This window comes from Martes martes, assembly GCF_963455335.1.
Source record: "Martes martes genome assembly, chromosome: 16".
In the NCBI taxonomy this organism is placed as follows: domain Eukaryota; kingdom Metazoa; phylum Chordata; class Mammalia; order Carnivora; family Mustelidae; genus Martes; species Martes martes.
Window position 1 is genome coordinate 29,511,376 of NC_137904.1, and position 23,591 is coordinate 29,534,966.

The window sequence follows — 23,591 nt, forward strand, 5'->3', positions numbered from 1 at the left end:
CTGTTCAATGAGGAGCTGGGGGAAGGCACCAGGATGCCTGGTTTCCTTCCCCAGTCTATGGCTCTACCACTCCGGTGGAAAGAGTCCCTGCAGGATGGCAAGTCAGCTGAGGACAGCCTGGGTACATTCTGGAACCACAAAATGACGGTTGGAAGGGCTACAAGGTAAAGTGGACTCATGTTTGCATTGAAATGTGAAGGTTGAGAAGCATGACACTGAGCTGTTCGTTCTGTCAACAGTGTTTTGCATATAGATAAAGACCGAAAGAGAAGACACAAAAATTAAACAGATTAAGGTGGGGAGATGATTATTTTGTTCAAAAAAATTTTTTTTTCTTAAAAATATGTCAAATTGGGGCACCTGGGTGGCTCAGTCGTTAAGCGTCGGCCTTCAGCTTGGGCCGTGATCCCACGGTTCTGGGATGGAGTCCCACACTGGGCTCCCTGCTTGGGCGAAGGCCTGCTTCTCCCTCTCCCACTCTCCCTGCTTGTGTTCCCTCTCTCATTGTGTCTCTCTATGTCAAATAAACAAATAAAATCTTAAAAAAATGGTTTTTTTGTAAATGTCAAATTGAGGGGTGCCTGGGTGCTCAGTCAGTTAAGCATCTGTCTTTGGCTCAGGTCATGATCCCAGGGTCCCACATTGGGCTCCCTGCTCAGCCAGGAACCTGCCTCTCCCTCTGCCTGCCACTCGCCCTGCTCGTGATCTCCCTCTCTCCCTCTCTGACAAATAAATAAATAAAATCTTTTTAAAAAATAATATGTCAAATTATAAAATAGTTGCCTCTGAGAGATAGGTTTTTGGTGATTTACACGCGCGCACACACACACACACCCGCCCGCTTCTTTCCAAATAGTCTACAAAGGGAAGTATTATCTGGATAATCAGAGACAAAGAAGCTCACACACACACACACACACACACACACACACACACACCTGAAAGAGCCTGTTCTCCTCCTGCCGCTGCATCCTGAATCAAGGAGGGAATGTTCCCCTTTCCCCCAAGGCTGCCTTTTCCTCCCCACCTGGTTCCACCCTCATCATCCTCTCCAGAGTTCTTCTGCCACAAAACCAGAATGTGAGTGAATACACTTGGAAAATCCAAAGCAGCTCTGATCCCAGCCTCCTGCTGGTGTGAGCCTGGATTCCTGTGGTTGAGACACGGAGAGGAGAGGGGACAGCCCTGGGGGAGTTTTCCTGAACTCTCTGCAGGGCAGGAGCAGAACAGACGTCATCCCCTCTGCTGGATCATGCCCCATGCGTCTTCCTGCTCTTACTATTTCAGAATGTTCAGCGGAAGAAGTTTCCACCAACCCGTCCACGAAGGAGGTTCCTACCCTGCCCCCATGAGAGGCTCCAGCTCTCTCTGCCCCCTCCCTCTTCTCCCCCGGGATTCTCCCCATAGACCAGAGAAACAGGGTAGGCGTGAAGACAAGGGAAGAGGAACAGCAGCTTTCACAGATGCAGGCAGGAAGGCTTTCTTGTCTCTGCTAGAATATGGCAGAGATCCAAGGTGGGGAGTGGTGGAGAGGAGAATATTGATTGAGCCTTCTTCTGCATGTGGGTTTCATCTTAACGTCCAGGGACACAAACCTGGAGTCTCTGCAAACATTTCCTTGAATTATCTGCTAATCTGTGGAGGCCCTGAGGGTGCAGAAAACAAGGGGAGATGGAGGCTGGGGGTCCCAATGGGTGGAAGGTGTGGGTGTTTGCAGGAGGGAGGGTGAGATGGCATGGAAAGAGTATGGGGAGAGGAGCAGGAGACCAGCATTCAAATCTCGGCTCTGCTGTCTTTGCTGGGTACCTTGGGTGAGTCATTGCTCTCTCTGAGCTTCAGCTTCCTCCTCTGTAACTCTAGTAATTAAGGATCCCTGTCCCTTTCTAGGGCCAAGTGATCCTCTCTGAAGAGGTTTCCTGGCCTAGAAAATCAGGCTCTTAAGATCTACCTCCACATCAAAGGAAATACCAGTCCAAACTTCCAACCCCGACAAACAGGCGCTATCCATCTGATGGCAAATACCTCCCCGATCCTATCCCTCAGCACACTTACCTCCTCCTTGGGAGTCTATCCACAGTGCTCTATGCCTCTTCTCATTCTGTTCCCTCTGGCTGGATTTCCCTTCCCTTTTCGGGCTCTGTCTTCTCGTTTTCTAATACTCAGTTTGGATCTCATCTCCTCCAGAAAGCCTTCTCCGATTCCCCACCCACTGGCTGGGTTAGGCGCCACTCCTCTGGACTCCTATACAATCAAGGGCATTTACTTAATGGCTAGTAATTACAGCTGAGGTTTACTGAGCACTTACTGAGTGCCTAGACCTCTACAAGGCTCTTTACTCAGCATCACAGAGTTGGAGCCTAGCACACCATGCGAGGGAGGTACGATCTGTATCCCGTTTTCCAGGACACTGGAGCCTGAGGGAGGTAAAGGGTGAGCAGTGGGGCTGGGATGAGAATGGAGGGCAGTGTTGCTCCAAAGCTGGTTCTACATTTCTGCCTTATACTCTATCTGCCCACCTTGCCACCTGAACATGGGTGCGATGGTTTTCTGTTTAGGGATACGTGCTCGTCCTTCCTCTGACCTATGAATCCCGGGAACCACCTCACACCAATCAGAGTCCCAACAAGGGCTGAATCTGAATCTCATGCTCTTGTGTCCACGCAGTTGGGACCCAGCCTCCCTCCACAGCCTTCTTTACCCGCTCCCGGGGTCTTGGGAGTCCAGGAAGAGCCTTTCCGGGGCCTAGCTCAGTGTCCCCTCCCACCTGAGGTCACATCCACACCTGTTCAGGGTCAGATTTAATCCAGGTAAAGGGACCTCTGTTTAGAGATCATGGTCACATGTGCTCCTGGGCCAGCCCTCCTCAGGCACAGGTCACAGAATTCTCACAACAACCTAGGGGAAAGATAGGGGTATGATTTTCATTTTGCAGATGAGGGAAACCAAGTCTCAGCTGTCCTCACAGAGCACGTGGGTGGCCCCAGAGGGAGCCCAGGGTGGTGTGTTCTCAAAGCCCTTAAGCTTGGCCACTGCCTCCGCTCCCTTCCAGACCAAGATGTGTGGGCGCACGTCCCCAGAGGATGACAACTGTGATTCATCTTGGAGGCTGCCAAGGGGCAGTGGCTGCACCCAGGAACCATGAAGCACGTTGTGAAAGTCTAGGCTGGGCAGGGGATGGCTCACAGCTGGTTCCCAGTAACCATTTATTGGCACAGGGCCAGGTGATGATCCCCACTTTATAGATGAGGAAGCTGCCAATCAGAGGGGAGTTGGAAAGCTGCCCAAGGCCATGCCTGAGTTAGAGGAAAAGCAGAGACTATAATGCAGGACATGTGGGGGAGCCTGGGAAGAGTAAGAGGAAGGAGGCTGCGCCAGGGCTGGGGCCAGTGGGCCTGGGCTGACAGCTTTATGGGTCCTGTAAATCACTGAGAAGCGACAGGACCCATCCCTGCTCTAATGATCCCTGCTTGAATGAGGGCTTTGTCGCCTCCAGGGGAGCAGAGCCCTGGGCCTGGACAGGGACAGGTGACTAGTTAATGGCAAGCCAGGACAGCAGGGCTAGGTTGGGAGATAAGGCTGGAAATGTTACAGCTAGAAGTGGGGAGCCTCTTGCCCCGTGTAACCTTGGGGAGATGACAAGGCTGGCCTCCCACATTGCCCACGTACAGCCTCTGGGGTGGTTCTGAAGGCACGTTCGTGAAGACTTGCCCATCCTTAAGCTCCTCCCACATGAGCCCATGCCTCAGAGGGGACACCACACCAGAGCCTGGCTCGCCCCATTTCCCCACCCCCACATAGTAGGGGGCACACTCACAGGCGTGGAGCCGGATTACCTAGGGGACAGCTCCTCCCACCCATTCTTCTCCCTGGGAGGCCCCAAGGGGATGGACTTTGAGGTGGGTCCAAAGGTCACTGATCAGTAGCCCCTTAACACCACCAAAGGTTTTCAATCTCTCCTGCCAGTCAGTGGCCTGGCCTGAGGTCACGCAGACCCCCTGAAGTACATTTCATTCCCAGGAATAGGGTTCCTCCCCACTCCATTCCTCGGTCCTGAATAGCCCTGTGGACATAAATCCACTCCCCAGAAAAGGCTGTAGGGTGTGGAATCCCTCCCCTGACTGCCTGGTCTCAGCTGCTGATTAAATTTAAAAGCAGTGGAGACAATAGAGCCCTAAACCGAGGAGGTGGGCACCCCCTCCCCTCTCTGTAGGATCAAAGCTGTTCCTTGAGGCTGTGATCCTGGGCCAGGATGGAGGGGGGTGCCGGCGGTGGTGGTTGCAGCCAGGACTCTCACCAAGGAGGAAGCCCCTTTGCCTGGAGAGTTCTAGGGGAGGCAATCCCTCTTCAGAGGTCCCTAGCCTAGGTTCAAAGGCTGGTTGGAGCAGAGAGGTTGGCAGCGGATGGGGAAGCGACTAGACCAGAAAACAGGGGCTTCCTGTTGATGAAGGGGGCCCAGGCCCACTGCCTGGTTCCCCATCCCTCTTCCCTACCCGAGTCTGAGCTTTCCAAACCCCTACGGAAGCCCCCACCCGATGTGGGACGCACAGTACCTAGAGCCATCATGGAAGAGTCTAGAGGCTCTGCAGCAGGGGGGTGGCAGCCAGGAGACTGAGTACCCCTCCTGAGACCAGAGGCAGCTTCCTCTCTATGACTCCCCTCAGCCCTGTCCTCCCAAATACTAGGGCTTCCTTCGAGGAAACTTTCCTTTCCCTGGACCCCTCTGAAGATCCTGGCAGATGAGAGAACTAGGGGTCCACTCAGACTCCTATCTCTTCTCTTCCCATCTCATCTCAGGGGTCTGGGAGCCTCAACAGGAGCCAGTCCGGTCCCTCTGACCCCACAAGCTTCTCTTCTCTCCCTGAGCCCCTTTGGATCTATTTCTCAGTCCGGCCCATCGCCGTTCCCCCCTCCCTGCTCTGGCCGTCGCAGAAATGCTCACACCGCGGCACACCTCCCTCGTTTACACCATCCTGGGGAGGCTGTCTCCACCCGTCCACCTCCAGCCCAAGGTCCTGGCGGACGGCTACTCAGACGAGAGGGCTGCGCTGGGAGTCCAGGCCAAACCGATCAAAGGCAGGAATCCGGGCACCCATCCTTGTAGGGATCAAGTACATCGCGAGGTCACCACCCCGTTCTCCAACAGGAGACCAGGTGTGATGGGGGCGGGCGGCTCTCGGAGGCAGGAGCGAGAGGAGCAGCGCTGGCGGCGGGGGCTGGGTGGGGGTGGTGGTGGTGGTGGTGCGGGCACGAGGCACAAGGTGGCCCGGCAGGGGGTGGAAGCGGAGGATTTCCGCGCAGGGACAGGACGCGGGGAGGGGAGGCTCCGCCAGGGGGAGGAGCCGCTACCCGCGTCCCGCTGTCGGGGCTCCCTCCCGTCGCAGCTCCGCTATAAAACCCGGGGCGGCATGATCGCGGCACCCCCGGAGGCCTCCTCGGCACGCGACCCCCGGCTCGGCGGCGTCTTCGCTCCTGTGCGGGATGCGGCTGCTGCCTGCGCTCCTGGCCCTCGCCGCTGCCCGGCCCTCGGCCAGCGCAGGTGACCGCGCGGGCTCCCGTCCGGTCCCCGGGCGGGCGGCCCCTCGGCGTCCCCAGCTGCAGTGCGCGCGGGGCGCGGGGCGCTGGGCGCGCGCCGGGCTCAGGCTGCGTGGGCACCGCTGCGGCAACTGGGCGGGAGGGCGGACGGGGCGGACAGGGCGGACGCGGACCCCTGGGCGCGCCCGAATGGCCACGTGCGGTGGCGGAGCGCTGGGTGCGCGCGTGTGCGCCGCTGCGGGAGTGGCGGAGCCCCGCGGCACTCGGCCCAGCGAGCGTGCGAGTCAGTGATGTGGATGCTTCCCCGACCCTCGACGCATGCCGCGGTTCTTGCCCTTTCTGGCGCTGCACGCACCTTTGGTCCTCAGCCTGTCCCTGCGTCGCTGTCTGTCCCGCCGGGGCTCAGTGCTGAGGGGCTGCCCCCGGCCCAGAACACGGGAGGCCCTGGCTTTTCCGCTTCGCACCCTGGGTTCCTGGTCGTCCCCATTCCCCTCCCCAGCGCCACATTGGAAGCTTGTGGCCAGGGGGGACACTAGGAGACCCGAGACCCTGGCCGAGCCGGTCTTTCCGGGCAGGGTGATTTTCGTTTAAAGATTAATAATGTGGCCGAGCTCTTAATTATTCGCCTAGGTGGGAGGTGGCAGGAGTTGTGTGTTAATATTTGATAAAGAGCTGAAAGAGCCTCCAGCCCCAGGGCTGGGCACGGGGATCAGGGGAGGAATCTTTTCTGCGACCCCACAGGGGACCATCTCCTCTGCAGGAAGCCCTGATCTGCCAGTCCCCAGCTCAGCTACCCCTCCGATGGTCCCCCGTTGGGGTCCAGCTGGCCAAACGTCCTCTCCAAAGCTAGATGCTCCCTTCTGGGAGTCGTGGAGTAAGGAGTGAAGGTGCCCTCCCTCTGCAGCAGAGAGGGAGAGAGTATGTGCCTTTTGCAGGAAAGATTTAGCTGGGGTGTGTGTGTGTGTGTGTGTGTGTGTGTGTGTGTGTGTGTGTGTGTTGAAGGGGATGAGGGGAACCTTGCAGAAATTACTGGCTTCTTCCCAGGAGAGGAGTAAAGAGGAGAGATGGGATGTGACAAAATTCGTATGTAAAGTTGGAATTTGGAAACTTATCTAAGCAGCTGGGCTCAGAAAAAGAGAAACACTTCACAATTAATTCTGTTGCTTTGTAGCTGTGTGGCCCTGGGTAAGTCACTTCACTTTAGTTTTCTCACAATATAGAGATAGTAATTCTGACTTGAGGGCTTTTAAGGGTTCAGGTGAGCTGGTGGGTGTAAGTGCTTGGTGTGGTACTTGAGTGGTGCATGGCAGACACCCATGCCTGATGGCTGCCTGGGGCCAACCAGCCAGGAATCTATCTCAGCTGCCCCCTCCTACAACCTGTGCTCCCCTTAAGTGCTGGGGCTTTCAGACTGGAAACTGTCTCGGGACCGGTCTCCCTCCACCCATCTCATCCCCTGGGACACTTGAGGCTAGAGAGGGACCAGGATACACATCAGACAACCCAGAACATCTGCTGTCATGGAGGGAGGAGGAGAGGAGAGGGAGGGGAGTCATAGGACTCTTTGGGGCCCCAGAACCCTGGCCAGGAGTTGCTGAGACTTTGCCAGGATATACTTGGGTTTTGCTGAGCTGGTTTCTAGGATTCCTTCTTCCCCACAGAGTAGGAATGTAGAGTGAGCGAGGTCCATCAGAGAGAACTTCTTGGATCACCAAGAAAGGTCCAGGGGGGCAAGTGGAGGGTGGGGGACAGTGGCTGGGTGATTGGTGATGGTTGTGAGGTTTGCAACTGCATTCCTGGTGAGGGCGGGTCACCTAGGTAGAACCCAGAGCTTGGAGCCAAGACCTGTCTGTGGGGAGCCCCTCTCCTTCCCTGGCCCCCTGAGACAGCAGGCTTGTCGTTATTTGCAAGGGCAGCCCTCTCATGAATACAGGAACCTGAGCAGGTTTGTGACCCTGCCACCTCAGCCCAGGGACATAGACCTGACCCCTGGCCTCATCAATGTTGTTTTCCTGGTTCTTGCCTCCCGAAGAGGGTAGTTACAAGAACATTCAGCCACACAGGTCAAAAGTCTCCACAATTAAGACAGTGAACCAGAGGTCACCATTACAAACCCAGGAGCTGTAGCCAGAGTCAGGGAAGAGCACATTCCTGAGAATGGCTCAGCCTGAACCAGATGGGCCCTGGGGAGGCTGAGAGGAGGGTCCGCCCTTCAGGACTCTGACTTCAGCAAATCTTCCCCTGGAATAGCTTCCTTTGGGGCCTCCGGTCAACCTTGGAGGCCCCGTCTGCCTTCAGGACCTTTGAGAGGGGAAGACATGGGTGAATTCTGACAAGGAGGCTTTCACAGTTGCAAATGGGCTCCATCCAACCATCGTCTCCTCAGACACTGAGCAAAGCCCTGGCCGGCCCAGTGGCAGTTCGCTCTGCCTGAGGTAGAATGGAGGGCTGGGGAAAGTTGAACTCTCCTTTGGAGATGAAGCAAGAGCCAGAGCCAGGACTGAATCAGGTGAGCGGGCGCCAACTTCCGAGCTCTGGCCACCTGCAGAGGAGGGCCTGGGGGGTGGGGAAGTGGCCGCAGCCCCTTGCAGAGTTGACCCACCTGGGGGTTCCTCGGAGGCAGAAATTCCCCCCATGGGGGGTGGGCTGCCCTGTCCAGGGCAGGGAGTGGACCGTGATGGGGAAGACAGTGCAGGATCTGGCAGACTCTGAAAGAGGCCGGAGCAGCAGATCAGGCAGCGGGTGAAGCCTTTGACCCAGAGCCGGGAAACACAAAGCCCTAGCTGACTCCGAGGGGCCTGGAGCGAGAAGGTGCCCCGTTTTCTGGGGATGCTCACTCTCCTGGCCTGGAACCCTTTGTCCCCTCCTCTCCGGAGAACCTGACCACCTCCTGGCTCCTGCCCCACCCTGGCCTCATTCCGGAGACCCCAGAGGAGGTGGACGGAGGCAGCCCCGAGAGGAGGGGGCGGATGTGCTCAGAGGCCTCAGCTCGGGCTGAGTGGGAAGCTGTGCTTTTCTTAGGAATTTTCTCATCCCTGAGTTCTTTCCAGCTCACTTCATTTCTCTCCTCTCGGTCCAGCCTGAGCTTTGGCCATCTGCGCACTGATCTGAGGCCAGGGGGAGGGAGGCCAGGGAAAGGAAGGACTCACTGGGGACTTAACTGTGCCGCAGGCTGCCTGGACTACTCCACTGTCTCTAATTAACTCCCACAGCCCGAAGAGGCGGATGCTGTTAGCTCCATTTGACAGATGAGAAAACTGAGGCTCAGGGAGATTAAGGTGACTTGCCCCTAAGTGGCCCAGCAAGAATTCCAGCTCTGGATCAAATGTTTTGTCCGCCCTACTGCCGCAGCCTCCCCCACCCCCTTAATCGATAGACTATAACGGTAGAGCAGATTTACAGAAAAACTGAGCAGAAAGCACAGAAGGTTCCAAGGCACACAGCCCTGGCAGGCCCCCCTGGTGGGTAAATCTTGCACTAAGTGTAGTGTTTGCCGTGCAGCCTCTTCTCAGAGGTGCTGGTTCTCTGGCCCTGAACCACAGCTGGGATTAGAACCTGAATCTGACCCCACATACCAGGATTGCAGGGTGGTGGGACAGGATTTGAAAGGGCCAACTACCGTCCCTGGTGGGCTGTGAGAGTTTAATCCAGAACGGGTCTTAATCACACAAGAGCGAGTGTTCCAGGGAAGGGCTCGTCTAATCTCCTCCATCATCCCGGATCAAGTCTGGGAAGGCAGCCAAGCTGAACTCGGCTCTGTTGTCCCAGGAGGGGAGACTAGGACTAATCCTCCTCCTGTCCTCTTGCCAGAACCTCCCTTCCAGGTTTGGGGTGGGAGATACAAGGGAGGAGGAGGAGGAGGAGGCCGACAGCAGCTGGAAGAGAGTGTCAAGGCCAGGCCCTGGGGTAGAGGTGAGGGCCTCAGAGGGTCTCCCAAGGCCCCTCAAGAGTGGCTGTTTTGCTCAAGGACCAGTGCTCTGGGCACAATAGTTATAGTCGATCAGCTGTGGGTCTGGACTTGTGGGGTCTGTCTGCTTCTACCACTTCTGTCCCCATCCCTGTATTTCCTCAAGTCTCTTTCCTTTGGGCCTCGGTCCCAGACTGCAGGAATGCTCCATCCCAACCCAAGGGGGTCTCTGACCCTGGGGATATTCCTAGTCTTTGACACCCCCCCCGACACACACACAGTGTTGCTTATGTGCACACAGCTCCAGTCTATTCCTAGACACACATGTGCGCAAGTGCACCGACACAGGCCTCATGTCCTTCCTCTCTCTGCTTCAGAGTCACACTGGTGCTACGAGATTCAAGCCAAGGCCTCCAACTATACTTGCTTGGGTGAGTAAAGCAAGTCTTGGGGACGGGTTTTCTGCGTCAGGGGGACTGCCCAAGTCAAAATGAAAACCCAGGGAGGGCGGGAAGGATCAGGGTAATGATCCCCCCCAGTCAGCTATCAGTTACTCAAACACATACACACACGGGCTCGCGTGCATGGACACGCACATATGTAGTCCTGGTGCTCCGAGGAGGACAGGGAAGGTAGAATGACCCGAGGCTTTCCTGGCATCTCCCATCGCTGTCCCTAAGAGGGGAAGTGTTCTATCAAACAAATCAGCAGTTGCATCAGTTATAGAGACACTTTTTTTTTTTAAGTTGGCTCCCTGCCCAACGTGGGGCTTGAACTCACAACCCTGAGATAGTTACATGCTCCACCAACTGAGCCAGCCGGGCGCCCCCTATTTTGCTCTTATAACGAAATGGAGAGTTGATTCTGTTCCAACGACCCCTCTTTGGGTGGACATGGGAGGTTGTCCTTGGCATTTTTTTCAACTGTTGCACAATTTCCCTGCAGTCGGCTCTGTGGCTGCCTCTGCCGTGTTTCAGGGACTGAACAGTGCCGCCCCCTCCCCAAGTCCCAACCACACCCATGTCCAGGGCAGCCTTCCCCGCCTCCAAGTTCTCAGATCATACTGTCAGTCAGCATGTCTTTTCCTAAGTCCCCTTCCAGGGGACTCCACTGTCAGCTTCCAAGCACTCTCCCTTCCCCCTCCTTGAATCTGAGGAGGTGCGTGTGCCCCTGACTCTCAGCTGGCCCCTCCTCCCTGCTCAGGGCCTAGCCAGTGGGGTGAAGACTGCAAGAAGACCCGCCAGTCCCCCATCGACATTGTCACTACAAAGGCACAGGTAGACCCAGACTTGGGACCCTTCTCCTTCTCTGGCTATGACGAGAAGCGAAAGTGGAAAGTCCAGAACAATGGGCATTCAGGTGGGTGTCGGGCGGTGGGGTGGGGGGGACCTGGGCAGGCAGGGGCAACTCGTCTGGGGACTCCTGAGTTCCAGAGGACTGGGCTGGAGGTGCTCCTCCAGGCCCACCTTTGCTGCAGAGGGGGCTGCAGAGCCCGGGGGTTTGGAAGCGGGGGAGACGCTTCCCAGTGGCTTCGGTGCTTCCGTGGAGGACAAGCAGCATCCTAGGAAGAGGGAACAACATGGCAAAGGCGCAGAGGCGTAAAGCGTCTTGGGGTGTTCAGAAAATCGTGTGTGGCACTGTGTGCCTGGAGGCAGAGAGCACAACTAGGGCGGGCCTGGGTCAGGCTAGGAGCAGCCAAACTGGGCCCAGGGGCAGGTCACCTCAGGGCTGAGGAGTTTGGACACTCCCTTGAGAAGGCCCCAGCATCAGGGAGGGGCTTGATGCAGGGGAGGGGCTGGGCTGAGGTGCATGTTTGGGGGGGGGTGTGCAGAGGGAGAGGGGGGCCCGGGGGCCACAGGGGGCCAGCGACAGGTCTGGGCTGCACCACCTGTCCCATCCCATCCTGTCCCTGTGGCCTAGGACTGCTGCCTGTGAAGGGCGGGAGGCAGAAGAGAAGGCACTGTATGTGTGTGACTCGAGGGGGTTGCTGGGGACTCAGCCCACTCTTGTGCCCTCCAGTGATGGTGCTGCTGGAGGGCAAGGCCTCCATTGCTGGAGGAGGACTGGCTGCCCGGTACCGGGCCACGCAGCTGCACCTGCACTGGTCCGAGAAGCTGGATGAGGGCTCAGAGCATACCCTCGATGGCAGGCGCTTTGCCATGGAGGTGAGGGCATTTCTCCAGGGTGGCGCGTGGCTGGGCTCTGGGTGGGCCTGCCTTGGGTGAGAAGGGCGCTCCAGTCCCCTCATAGGTCCTCTCTCCATTCCTCTCCCTGTCACCAGATGCACATAGTACACGAGAAAGAGAAGGGGACGTCGAGGAACGAGAAAGAGGCCCAGGATCCCAAAGATGAGATTGCGGTGCTGGCCTTCTTGCTGGAGGTGGGACTCTCATCCCCCAGGGGCCGAGGGGCTGCTTCTTGGGATCAAGAGGTCTGGGATTCCAGAAAGGCAGGAAGGGGTTTGGGGGACCCTGACCTCCCCTCTGATTCTCAGCAACTTGTATACCCCCAGGTGGGGAGCCCAGAGGCTCTCAGGGCCTCAGTGCCAGAAGCTGCCTGCCCTCCCCAGCCCGGACCAGGAGAATGGACTTATGGTCGGCACTGGCTCCCCACATGTCCCTCTCAAGCCCCCTTCCCTTCTTTTCCAGGCCGGATCTGAGGAGAATGATGGCTTCCAGCCCCTGGTGGAGGCGCTGGCTTATGTCCCCAGACCCAGTGAGTGGCTGGGGGGAGGGGGAAGGGAGGAGACTTCTTCCTACAGAGGAAGGGCCAGGGTGATGCGGTGGCCTGGGCTCTTAGGGATCCTCTGCTTCCCCCACCAATCGACGGTATCCTCCCTACCTATCCCCGCCCCAGAGATGAACACCACGATGAAAGAGAGCATCAGCCTGTTCGACCTAGTCCCCAACAAGGAGAAACTGAGGCATTACTACCGCTACCTGGGCTCCCTCACCACTCCAGGCTGCCAGGAGACGGTTGTCTGGACCGTGTTCCAGGAGCGCATTCAGCTCCACAGGGATCAGGTACATAGGGCTTGGCCCAGGGTACAGCCTCCCACTGCCCAGTTCCCCAGAAACCATCCCTCTGGATCCTCACAGAGGCCCCCGGGGCTGCGGTGGGCATGGGGCACCCCAGGGAGCTGAGGTCCTGTTGGTTGAATCCACAGACACTCCCCAGGGTATGACAAACAAGAAAGCTCTTGCCTATCCCATCCCCGGTTCGGGGGCTGGAGGGGAGGCTGTGGCAGGAGTGGTCAGAAAAGGCTTCCATGCTGTCCCCTGCAAGTGGGTGGGACTCGTCCAGCGAGGGCAGGGAGCTGGTGTCCCGGGGAGAGAGGAGGGCGAGCAAGGGGGAAGGGCTGGGACTGGCCAGGAGCAGCTGAGAGAGGACCAGTGCAGCCACAGTAGGAAAATAGTCCATTCATTCAACAATGGTACTCAAGGCCTTACAACACACCAGGCTCCAGGGATACAGCCGTGAACCCAAGGGCTAAATCCCTGCTTCAGTGATACTTTCCTTGCTGAACAGTATTTTCAAAGGGTGGTCCCTGGTCCAGGGGCATCACGATCATCTAGGAACTTGCTAGACATTTGAATTCTCAGACCTGGTCCCAATCCTCCTGAATCAGAAACCCTGGGGTTGGGGCCTGGCAATGTGGGGCCCAACAAGCCCCGCCCCCGCCCCCTAGCCCCGCCCCACCCCGCCATGATGCTCATGTACTCAAGTCTGAGAACCACTGTTCTGTAGTAACAGCGGTAAGACAGCAGTGATCTGTGCTCATGGGCCCTCAAAACTGTGAGCTGTGTGTCCACCTGTCTAAGGAAAGCTAAATACTCTACATTCTTATTCTTCTCATCTGCACAAAAACCTGAGAGCTAGGGAAAACAAAACTAGGGAGCTAGGGACTCCAAAGCCCTAAAGAGGGCTCAGACAGGCAACGTGACTGGTCTGGGGTCACATCAGGGAGCATAGCTCTGCTTGCTCCTGGCTTCATGCTGAGTCCCGTTTCTTCCACAGATCTTCACCTTCTCCAAGAAGCTGTACTATGATAAGGAGCAGACACTGAGTATGACAGATAACGTCAGACCCTTGCAGCACCAGGGGCAGCGCCCTGTGTTCAAGTCTCGGGCCCCAGGACAGCTGCTGCCCTTGCCCTTGGCCACCGTTCTGGTCCCCACGCTCACCTGCCTGATGACTGGCTTCCTCCGATGAACAATCTCTTCTGGACACTTGACCTCTGCTCTCAGTGTGTAGAGGCCTGGGGCCTCCATTCCTCAGGCTTCCTAGCATGGATTTTGATGATGATTAAAGGGATATATTTTTGGAGAAACCTTTCTCGGGTCTATTTTTAGTTCCCATGATCATCCCTGCCCTGTTCCCCTCAACCTGCCACCATTTCAGGGAAGGGGCCTGAGTCTTGGAAGTTCTTCCTAGCAGGGACGGCCAGGCACCCCCTCCCACCTTTGTAAATAAATTTCCTGTCTGTACCCCTCTTGGAGAGATGCAAAGACAGCTCTGAGTTCCAACACCAAGAAAGCCCTGGAAGTTCCAATCCAGCCTCTTCACTGTATAATGGGGGAAGCCGGAGCCCAGGAAGGAGAAAAGGCTCAGTGGAGACCACACAGTGGGGCTCTGGCCAAGGGGGCTCTGCCCCCTGCCCAGCACTGTCTCCTCTGGACTCCTCTGGGCTGCAGAGCGCATGTCGTGTGTGGGTGCAGCCTAGGGAAGCTAGGTGCCAAGGCATTCATTTATTTGCCCAAATATTTCTTGAGCTTCTATGTTCTAGGCACTGGAAATATGGCAGGGAAGACAGACAAAAAATGCCGGCCCTCCTGGAGTCACCAGTCTAGCTGGAGTTGCTGGAGATGAAATATACACATACAGCGTATCAGAGGGCAGTAAGAGCTATGGAGAAGGATCAATTGGGAAGGGAAGGGGGTTAGGGAAGGTCTCAGCAGGAACCGGAAGACTTGAAGGAGGCCAGGGAGGGGGACCATCTGGGAACAAGCCGGTGTCCCTGTGGGGAGGGAAGGGTGCCCGTCAGAGGAACAGCAGGCAGGCCAGCTCAAGTGGAGAGAGGGAAGGAGAAAGCCCTCCAGAGAGCTGGAGGGCAGAGAAGGGGAAAAGGTCAAAGGGAAAAGGAGAGGTCAAGTGTGTTGGGGGCAGGGAGGGCTTGTAGGAGGGCAGTGTAAGGTTCTACCATCTGGAGGTGGTGAACTTTCCTACAGGAATGTGCAAGCTAGTCGGGCACTCAAGGGATTCCATTACCCGGTGCTAGAAGCCCCTCCACGCCCCGCTCCCCCCCCCAAGCCAGTAGTCTCTGGAGGGGAGCTGGCTGGTAGAGGTGACCTCTATGCCTTCTGCTGCCCTCTAGCTCTCAGAGAACCTGACCCCCCCAACGCCCCCTGGACTTCCCCCCGCCGCCCCCCTCGGCCTGGGAGAGGGAGGAGCCTGCCCTCCCCTTTTCCCCTTCGTGACCAAGAATAAGCACCCCTCCCTTGGCGGGTGATCACGTAGCCATGGGAGGGTGGTGTTACCATCACCATGGCAACAGCAGGTAGCCTGTGTCAGCAGGGGGTGTGAGGACACCAAACCTGTTCTCTTTGGTTCCTGGTGCAGCCTGTAGGGGATCTGATATTTCACCTGAACCCTGCCCCTCCCACCCAAGGTTCAGGGCTCTCAGAAACCCCCCCCTCCCGTGCCCCCCACCACTAAGCCCCACCCCCACCCCTGAACAACAGGGCAGCAAGACCCGGCAGTGCCCCGCTCTCTCCAAGGGTCTAAAGGAGCCCAGCGGTAAGGCACATGACCCTCCCTCGTCACCCTGACCCCACAGTCATAAACCTGGGTGCCAGAATGGGCAGAGCACTCTCAGGTCCCAGGTCTGAAACCTCTTCCCTTTGTGTCCGCCCTTCCTCGTGCCTAAAGCCCAGTAAGTGCTGTCAGCCCGTGATTCATAGCAAGGTCATTCCTGGCCAGTCACTGCAGGAGCCATTCCTGGAATTGGCCCCCACACCCTGGAGGTTGAGCCTGACGGGCAATCCCTCTTGTGGGGTGTGTGTGTTCTAGAGGGCCTCCTCTTCCGCAGCGGTTCAGTCCTTCCGTGCTGGGCACGGAAGGCACCACCCTGGGCAGACCCCATTCTAGAGAAGGGGCTCCCTCTCTAGAGACCCAGACTGGGTCCTGACACAACTCTGCCAGAGACGACAGGGGGTGACCAGGAGCCCCCTTATCCAGAAACAGGGCCCAGCGTCCTCTCCGCACAGCCCTGCTTTCATTTACTTCTAATGTCCCTTGGTCACCGCACTGGGCATACAGTGTGTACTCACACTTCACTGTGACTGGCGAGGCCTCAGAGCTGGCTGGTTTTGGTCACCGCCTGACTTCTCTGAGGCTGCTGGCTCCCAGCACGGACCATGACACACATTCTTCCAATGCCCACTGCGGGTCCAATATGGGCCTCACTACAGTCCTGTAAGGGCAGTACTACTGCAGATGCAGACGAGATGCTGAGGCACAGAGAGAGGTTAAGGTGGTGTGGGAAACAAAGGTGGGAGAAAAAGTCTTCAGTTTCCTTACTACTTACCGCCCATTGACGAGTCCTTGAAACAGGCAGAGTGACATTCCTCTAGGGACTCTAATGCCTCGATGTTGACCCTTTGATAAAGGCAAAAGGCAATCTTAGGCTGACCCTCCAGGATCCTGGGTCTACTTTAAACATACAGAAATTCCTTTGGAAGCTCCCTTTATCTCTAACTGGCCACCCTAAGATACATGTTAGGAATCCTCCTCCAAGCATATGGCCCACTGATGTGCATCTGAAGAGTCTCTTGACAGCGGGTTTACTGAACAGTAATAAATGACCTTTTCGTAACAATAGCTAGCCCCCTCTGGATCCTGGAAACGTTGTTTCCAAAATACCTTGGAGGTTTGTCTTGTCCTGAAGCTCTTGCCAGTACAGAACGGGCCACTCCTCCTGACCCCAGTGCCGCTCTTTCTGCCCACCAGTCCTGTCCCTGTGCTTTAATAAAGCCACCTTTTTGCACCAAAGACATCTCAAGAATTCTTGGCCGTCGGCTTTGAACCCTAACATCTTTTCTACATCAAGGGGACCTGTCAGAACTTGGGGTCACGTCTCTGTATCTCCTCGGCTCCCACTTGTGACCTGGGGCAGTTCGCAGGAGGACAGATCTTCTGACCAGGGGTAGGGTGGAGTCCACAGCACCCTGTCCCACCCTGTCCCACCCTGTCCCCGCTGGCTGCTCTGTATCCCCGACGGCTCGTCTCTCTGGCCTCCCTCTGGCCCCCTGTTTAGATTTGGCATCTGGATGGGAGCCAGGGGCTAAAAATACTCCCTATGTGTTTAGATGATTCTTGGAAAATAAACTTCCCCATCTTGGCTCTCAGTTTGCACACTTGCTGGCCCTGTTTCCTGTGGCTCTGATCTGACCGTGTATGGGGGGTGCAGTGTTGGGAGGGATGGAACAGGAGGGTGGGGAGAATAGAAGGGTCTATAGGGGCCCAGAGTCATGGTGAAGCGTGCACGTGGGCACAGGTATGCGGAAAGGCCGCTCTGACACCAAACTCTGGGGGTGCCTAACAGAGGCCCCATTATGGATAGTGCCCCCGTGTGGTATGACCCTGAGACTGTGCGTCTGTGTGGGAAGACAAGGAAGCTGGTGGCATGGGGGCAATGCCTCCCTGCTCTGGGCCTGTTTATCCTTCTACAAGATGGGCTAAGCTTCACCTTTCCATCTAACTGGACCTAGCTGTCTTCAAGCTCCTGCCAGTGACCTTGAGAGGAAGGCAGGGCCCATCTCTGCGGGTGGGGCACTGCTCCTGCACCTCCAATTACACAGCTAGCAGCTCTGTTTGTTTATCTGAATAGGGACAAAGGCATTATCTCCTCTAGGGACTGAGGACATGTCCCTGGGCCCAGGCGGGCCTGGGGAGGGGCTTCCTTTGGAGGAGAGCTACAGGACAGGCGAAGTCACAAGCCAGTTCCTTCCTCTAAGCCCTAGCCCCAGCTGAGAATGGACATGTGGAAGGCTCTTCACATTCCAAGTGTCGGCTGCCCCAAGGCCTGGGAGGATAGGCAGAGGGCCAGGCGACAGGGGCGGGCTAAAGGTACATTTTGATCTTTCAACTAGATTTAGTCTTTCAACAAACACTATTATTTCCTCTGTGACAGGGGCTGAGGATTTGGGTAGAAAAAAACCCAGTCTGTGCTCTTCCCCTAGGACTCCTGGCCAAAGGGCAGACACAGAGGGCACAATACTGCCAGCTCTACAAAATACACCCATGGAGCGTGGGCCCCAGGGCCACAGACCTAGACCTGAGTCTTCCTCCACCACTGTGAAAAGCAAGTGAGGAGACTTTGATAACTTATTTCACCTTCCTGAGCCTCCGTTTTCCTCATCTGTAAAATGGGGGTGATGATGGTATTTACTTCATAAGGACACTGTCACGATGAAGCAAGATGCTGGCCGAGAGGATGTACTCCATAATTCATAGCTATCATGAGGATTCTTTTTATTACAGGGAGCACTGAAGTTTGGGTAGGACCCACAGATGGAGAGAAATTGGCCACTTCCAGGGATGGAGATAGGAAAGAGTGGGGAGGGGTCTGAATTCTGAGGAGTGATGCCCAGATTTGCCTCTGTGATGGGGAGCAGAGGTGAGGTGAGGTGGCAGTCCTGAGGGGCCTGTTTCTCCACTCAGACGGTGGGACACCCCCCCCAACACTGCACCCACCTGCGTCTCTGCAGGGCTCACGTCCTGGGTAAGGGTCCAGGATAGAGTGGTGTTGAGCCTCCGTAGAGCACCTGCTGCGGAATCCATTTCGCTTTCCTCCCGGCCTTCCTCTGGAGCTGCCATTACCACGTATGCCCTCTGACGGGTCCCTTTCTCTATTACTGGCTCTGTCCCTGGCCGTCTGTCCTGTCTGGATTTCCTGCAGGCTCTCCCCAACATATGATCTGCACCTACCTCGGATTGCCTGATAAATCTGAATTTCAGGGGCGCCTGGGTGGCTCAGTGTGTTAAGCCTCTGCCTTCCGCTTAGGTCATGATCTCAGGGTCCTGGGATCGAGCCCCATGTTGGGCTCTCTGCTCGGTGGGGAGCCTGCTTCCCCCCACTCTCTCTGTGCCTGCCTCTCTGCCTACTTGTGATCCCTCTGTCAAATAAATAAATAAAATCTTTAAAAAATTTTTAAAAAATCCAAATTTCAGAGAAAGAATTTTGAAAGTATATCTCCAAAATTGCATGGGGCTGACTCATACTAAAGCATTATCTATTGTTTATCTGCAGCTGAACTTGACCTCATTGTCTTGAATTTGTATTTACCAGGTGTGGTGACCCTACTCCCATCCCACCTAGGTCCGGAAAACTGAGGCTGAGAGGGAAGGGTGGACAAAGGGTCAGAGACTGAGCCACCACCATCCCTCCTTGACCATCCCCCTCTCCCTTCCGCTGGCCGCACCTTCCAGGAACTGATAGCACGCTGGCTGAGGGTTTTTCCCCTGCCTGGTATCGGGTTCCCTGGTGGGAGGGCAACTGGGTACACCTGGGAGCAGGCCCTTCTGCCAGTGGACTTCCTCCTCACAGTTTTCTAAAGACTTAAGAGAGGTCTGTGCCAAGGAAATTGATGTGGGAAGCAAAGCCGAAGAAAAATTCTTCAGTTTCCTTACTATTTACAGCCCATTGACAAGTCCTTCAAACAGGCAGAGTGACATTCCTCTAGGGACTCTATTGCCTGCATGCTGACACTTTGATAAGGGCAAAAGGCATCTTAGGCGGACCCTCCAGGATCCTGGGTCTGCTTTAAACATGCCGAAATTCCTCTGGAAGCTTCTTTATCTCTACCCCAACCAAGATACCTGTTAGGAATCCTCCTCCAAGCATGTGGTCCACTGATGTACATCTGAAGGGTCTCCTGATTGTACTAAACAATAAAAAATGACCTTTCCCGACAAAAGCTAGCCCCCTCAAGGTACTAGAAACCTTGTTTCCAAAATACCTTGGAGGTTTGTCCTGTCCTGAACCCCCTCCCAATTTGCAAGTATATAATCACCACCCTTTACAACCCCAACGCAGCTCTTTCTACCCACGGATCCTGTCCCCATGCTTTAACAAAACCATCTTTTTGGACCAAAGACGTCTCAAGACTCTTTCTTGGCCGTCAGCTTTGAACCCTAACATTTTCCTACATCAGTAATCTCGTCCCTTTTCCTTGGGTCTCTGCTTGATGCCAGCCTCCTGGCGCTGGAGTGCCAGGACCCCTTCCTGAGCTCAGTTCCCCCAGCAGACTAGCCACCTCACACAGAAGGGAGCCCTCAGGCAGGATTTGGCTGCAGTCTCCAGGTGAGGTCAGAAGGGGCCCCATGCCAGGGTTTTATTAACAAAGTGAGGAGAGACTCAAGAGGTGCAGAACGCTGTGGGAGTTGGAATGCTCGCTCGCGTCAGAGCCTGGAGTACAGGAGGAGCAGGACCCAGACACCAGCAGGCAGCTGAGATCTTTCTGTTCAACTGCCGCCCTTCCTCCCGTTCCTTTCACCTTGTAATCGCCTGATCTATTTCACTACCTTCCGCTGTCATTATTTGCATGTACTATTTCACTGAATCCTGACAGTAATCTTTAGAACAAAAGCCCGCACTAGCACCGTCTCTTGGGGACAGCAGGGATTTTCATCTGTTGACTACTTGCGGGGGATGCTGTCCTGCACAGCTCAGAGCCCTAGGGACACCTGGTCCCCCTGTGATGAGTGCTGGTGGGGGTGCAGATGCCTTCAGTTGTTGGCCTCTCTGGAGAGAAGGAAGCCCCTCACTCAAGGTCACGCTCCTTTCTGCAGCAGCCTCCAACCAATAACTGATCAGGTTGGAGGTACAGTTAGCCCAGCTCAGGGTGACACCAAGGGATCATTCTAGCTTCCTAGCTCTAGGTGGGGCCAGTCAAGGTGATGACTGGGCCTGTGTGGCAGCTCATCTCTCTCGTCCCAGCCCAACCCTGCTTTGCTCTCTTCCACAGGTGTGGGTCCTAGAGGCACTTTTTTTTTTTTTTAAGATTTTTTAATTTATTCATTTGACAGCGAGAGAGAGCTCACAAGTAGGCAGAGCAGCCGGCAGAGAGAAGGGGGGAAGCAGGCTCCCAGCCAAGCAGACAACCCGATGCGGGGGTTGATCCCAGGACCCTGAGATCATGACCTAAGCCGAAGGCAGAGGCTTAACCCACTGAGCCATTCAGGTGCCAGAGAGGCACTTAAAAAAAAAAAAGATTTTTATGTATTTATTTGCTGGTGGGGGGCGGTGGGGAGCATAGGCAGGGGGAGGGGCAGAGGGAGAGGGAGAAGCAGACTCACTGCTGAGCAGGGAGCCTGATGTGGGGCTCCGTCCCAGGATCCTGGGATCATGACCTGATTCAAAGGCAGATCCTTAACTGACTGAGCCACCCAGGCGCCCCTTAGAGGCACTTCTTAATAAACACCTTGTGCACTAAACTCTGTCAGCTTCCTGGGGGACCGACCTGCAGGACCAGGGCGCATCAGTACTCATATAGCCCAGAGCACATAGTAGGATTTCAATCAGTACGGGCTTGGAAGAACCCTGGGACAGGCATTGCTAGTCCTGACTCCACACAAATAACACTCCATTAACAGCAGCAAATATTTATTCAGGCAAAACTGTGCAGCATGCTTTATGTCTCACTTAATCCTTAAAACAAGCTTCTGAGATGTGCGTTGGAAGTCCTTCCACGGAAGCTTGCAATCAGAAGTCACCTAGCCAGCCAGAGACACGCTGTTCCCTCCATCTGGAACACTTGCCCCTGGCCCTCCCTACCTGTCTTCTTCTCATGAGGTTTACACACCAGCCAAAACACCCAGCTTAGAACTGACTCATCCTGACAGCCCTCCTCAATGTCAGCTCCCCTCCATCTCCCCAACCAAGACCCCCGACCTGACTTGATGGAGGACTGGAGGATTGCCTCTTGGCCATCCCAGTATGAAGTGCCACATCTTGGCTGGCCACACAGAGAGGGGAGCAGATGTTTGCAAGATGAATGAATTTGAAAAAAAAAAAAAAAGATAGCAAAACACCGAATTAGCAGGCACCATTCCAGGGCTGGAACTAAATATTTACCTTGCCCACGGGGCAATCCTGAGAGATAAGCCAGGTTTTCTAAGCTCTATTTACGCTGACTTTCCTTCTGTGACTGACACAATCAACCCGGGTTTGTTACAGTTTGAACAGCTGTTTCCACATGTAGGGCCTGGGCGTAGGAGATACTTGATCCTGGGCTTTCACTGTTCCCCGACATAATGCATCCTCCTCAGGGAATCTGTTTCCCAATCCGTGGCCCGAGGTGCCTGGGCTCCTCCGTTCGGTAGGCCCGGAGCCGGCCCCGTCTCCACAAGGCTGCGGGTCAAACGGGGTCTTCGCTCTAGTGTGGGTTGTGCGTTCACGTGCAGCCACGGGATTAAGCGCTGTATCAGGAGCTGCTTGGGGTATGTAGGACAGTCTTGCCAGGATCTACCGCCTGCGTGGTCTCCTGGGAGACAGCTCTCAAGGGAAAGGCACTGGTGTGACATGCTGGGTCCAAGCAGAGTCGAAAGGGAGGACGGACTTGGGAGTTCAGTGTGGGGTTTATCAGTCAGCCTCTGGGATTCACACTGGGGTCTGCCAGAAAGAAAACCTCAGGCCCAAAATGGAACCACTTAAGTTAAAAGACCAGTGTCAGCAAACCAAGACTTACTACCTAACCTAACTGCAGCTTCAGCGCCCCTGGGATTGTAACCTTTAACCAGTCAGCCAGGAATTTCCCGGTCAGCACTAGGAAATGTACTGATAGACCCTTTCCCTTCCCTTGGAAGAAGGGTGACCTTGTCTGAAACAATGCATTCTTTGCTAATAATTTCCTTGTCTTCTGTTCTCTCTTTGCCTTTGAAAGCCTTTTTCTTTCCTGCAACTCAGTGGAGCTCTCCTCTACTTGCTAGACACGATGCGGCCAGATTCATGAATCAATTAAGAAAGCCAGTTAGAACTTGAAAATTTACTTGGTTGAATTCTTGTTACCCAGCAGGTCATAAAAGTAATGGAAGTGGCCCACAACGCTGGAAGGAGCAATCCCAGCTAAATGCCGACGCTTGCTTGTGGAGGGCAGGCAGCTCTGATGCGGGGACACTGGTATGAAGGCCCAGTGAACAGCTCCCACCCTGGTGTCCACTCTGTGAGGGGACATTTGGGGGAGGCAGTGGTGGTGTTGCACGAGAGGATCAGGGATTGGAGGTTCCTCCTCAGGGGACATCACATGACAGCCGAGAGGATTAGTTTAAGACGTATTTGAGATGCCCTCGGGAGGCTGCCTTCGATCTGTAAACGGAGCGCGGGGGTAAGAGGAAGATGCTGTGACACCCGTGTCATCACAGGGACCGACCGTCCATTCACAGAGCATGAGGCTGCTGTGTGGGGCGGGCACAGTCTGTGTGGGCGGGAGACGCTGCTGTGTGCCATCTGCTGAGAGTTCAAGTTCGGGGAGTGGGCCTGTGATCCAGATGAGGAAGAGGGTTTCCACAAGGAACATCAGTGCAAACAGGGAAACAGAGGAAATGTTTCATGCGAGCCTCTGCCAGGCGCCGAGCCCATGCTGCCACCCCTGGAAAGGTAGTGCTTGGGCAGTGCAGCAGCCCCTGACCTCGACGTCACTTTTTTTTTTTTTTTAAAGATTTTATTTATTTATTTGACAGAGAGAGATCACAAGTAGGTGGAGAGGCAGGCAGAGACAGAGGAAGGGAAACAGGCTCCCTGCTGAGCAGAGAGCCCGATGTGGGGCTTGATCCCGGGACCCTGGGATCATGACCTGAGCCAAAGGCAGTGGCTTTAACCCACTGAGCCACCCAGGCGCCTCCTCGACATCACTTTTCACATCAGTTTGCATTGACAGTGGTGATTTCCTCAGGGTCCACACTGGGCATGCTTCTCTCTCTCCCTTCCTTCCTCCCTTCTCCTTCCTTTGTTCTCTCTCCATTTCTCTCTTCCTCACTCTTTCTTTCTTGACATATATGGGTTTCCCTCGTTATCCAAAAGTAGAGGCTTCCTGGGGTGCCTGGGTGGCCCAGTCAGTTAAACGTCTGACTCTTGGTTTCCACTCAGGTCGTG

General features: G+C 55.5%; 1 protein-coding gene across 1 annotated transcript; it reads left to right on the forward strand.

The window, feature by feature from the left end:
• The first annotated feature begins 5,358 nt into the window (after positions 1 to 5,358).
• On the forward strand, positions 5,359 to 13,766 carry CA4 (carbonic anhydrase 4). The gene is made up of 8 exons (XM_080825777.1): positions 5,359 to 5,536; positions 9,817 to 9,870; positions 10,643 to 10,798; positions 11,459 to 11,604; positions 11,721 to 11,819; positions 12,088 to 12,154; positions 12,296 to 12,462; positions 13,457 to 13,766. The coding sequence occupies exons 1-8, from the start codon at positions 5,479 to 5,481 to the stop codon at positions 13,649 to 13,651; spliced, it is 942 nt and encodes a 313-aa protein (XP_080681903.1). The 5' UTR covers positions 5,359 to 5,478; the 3' UTR covers positions 13,652 to 13,766.
• Positions 13,767 to 23,591: the final 9,825 nt, after the last annotated feature.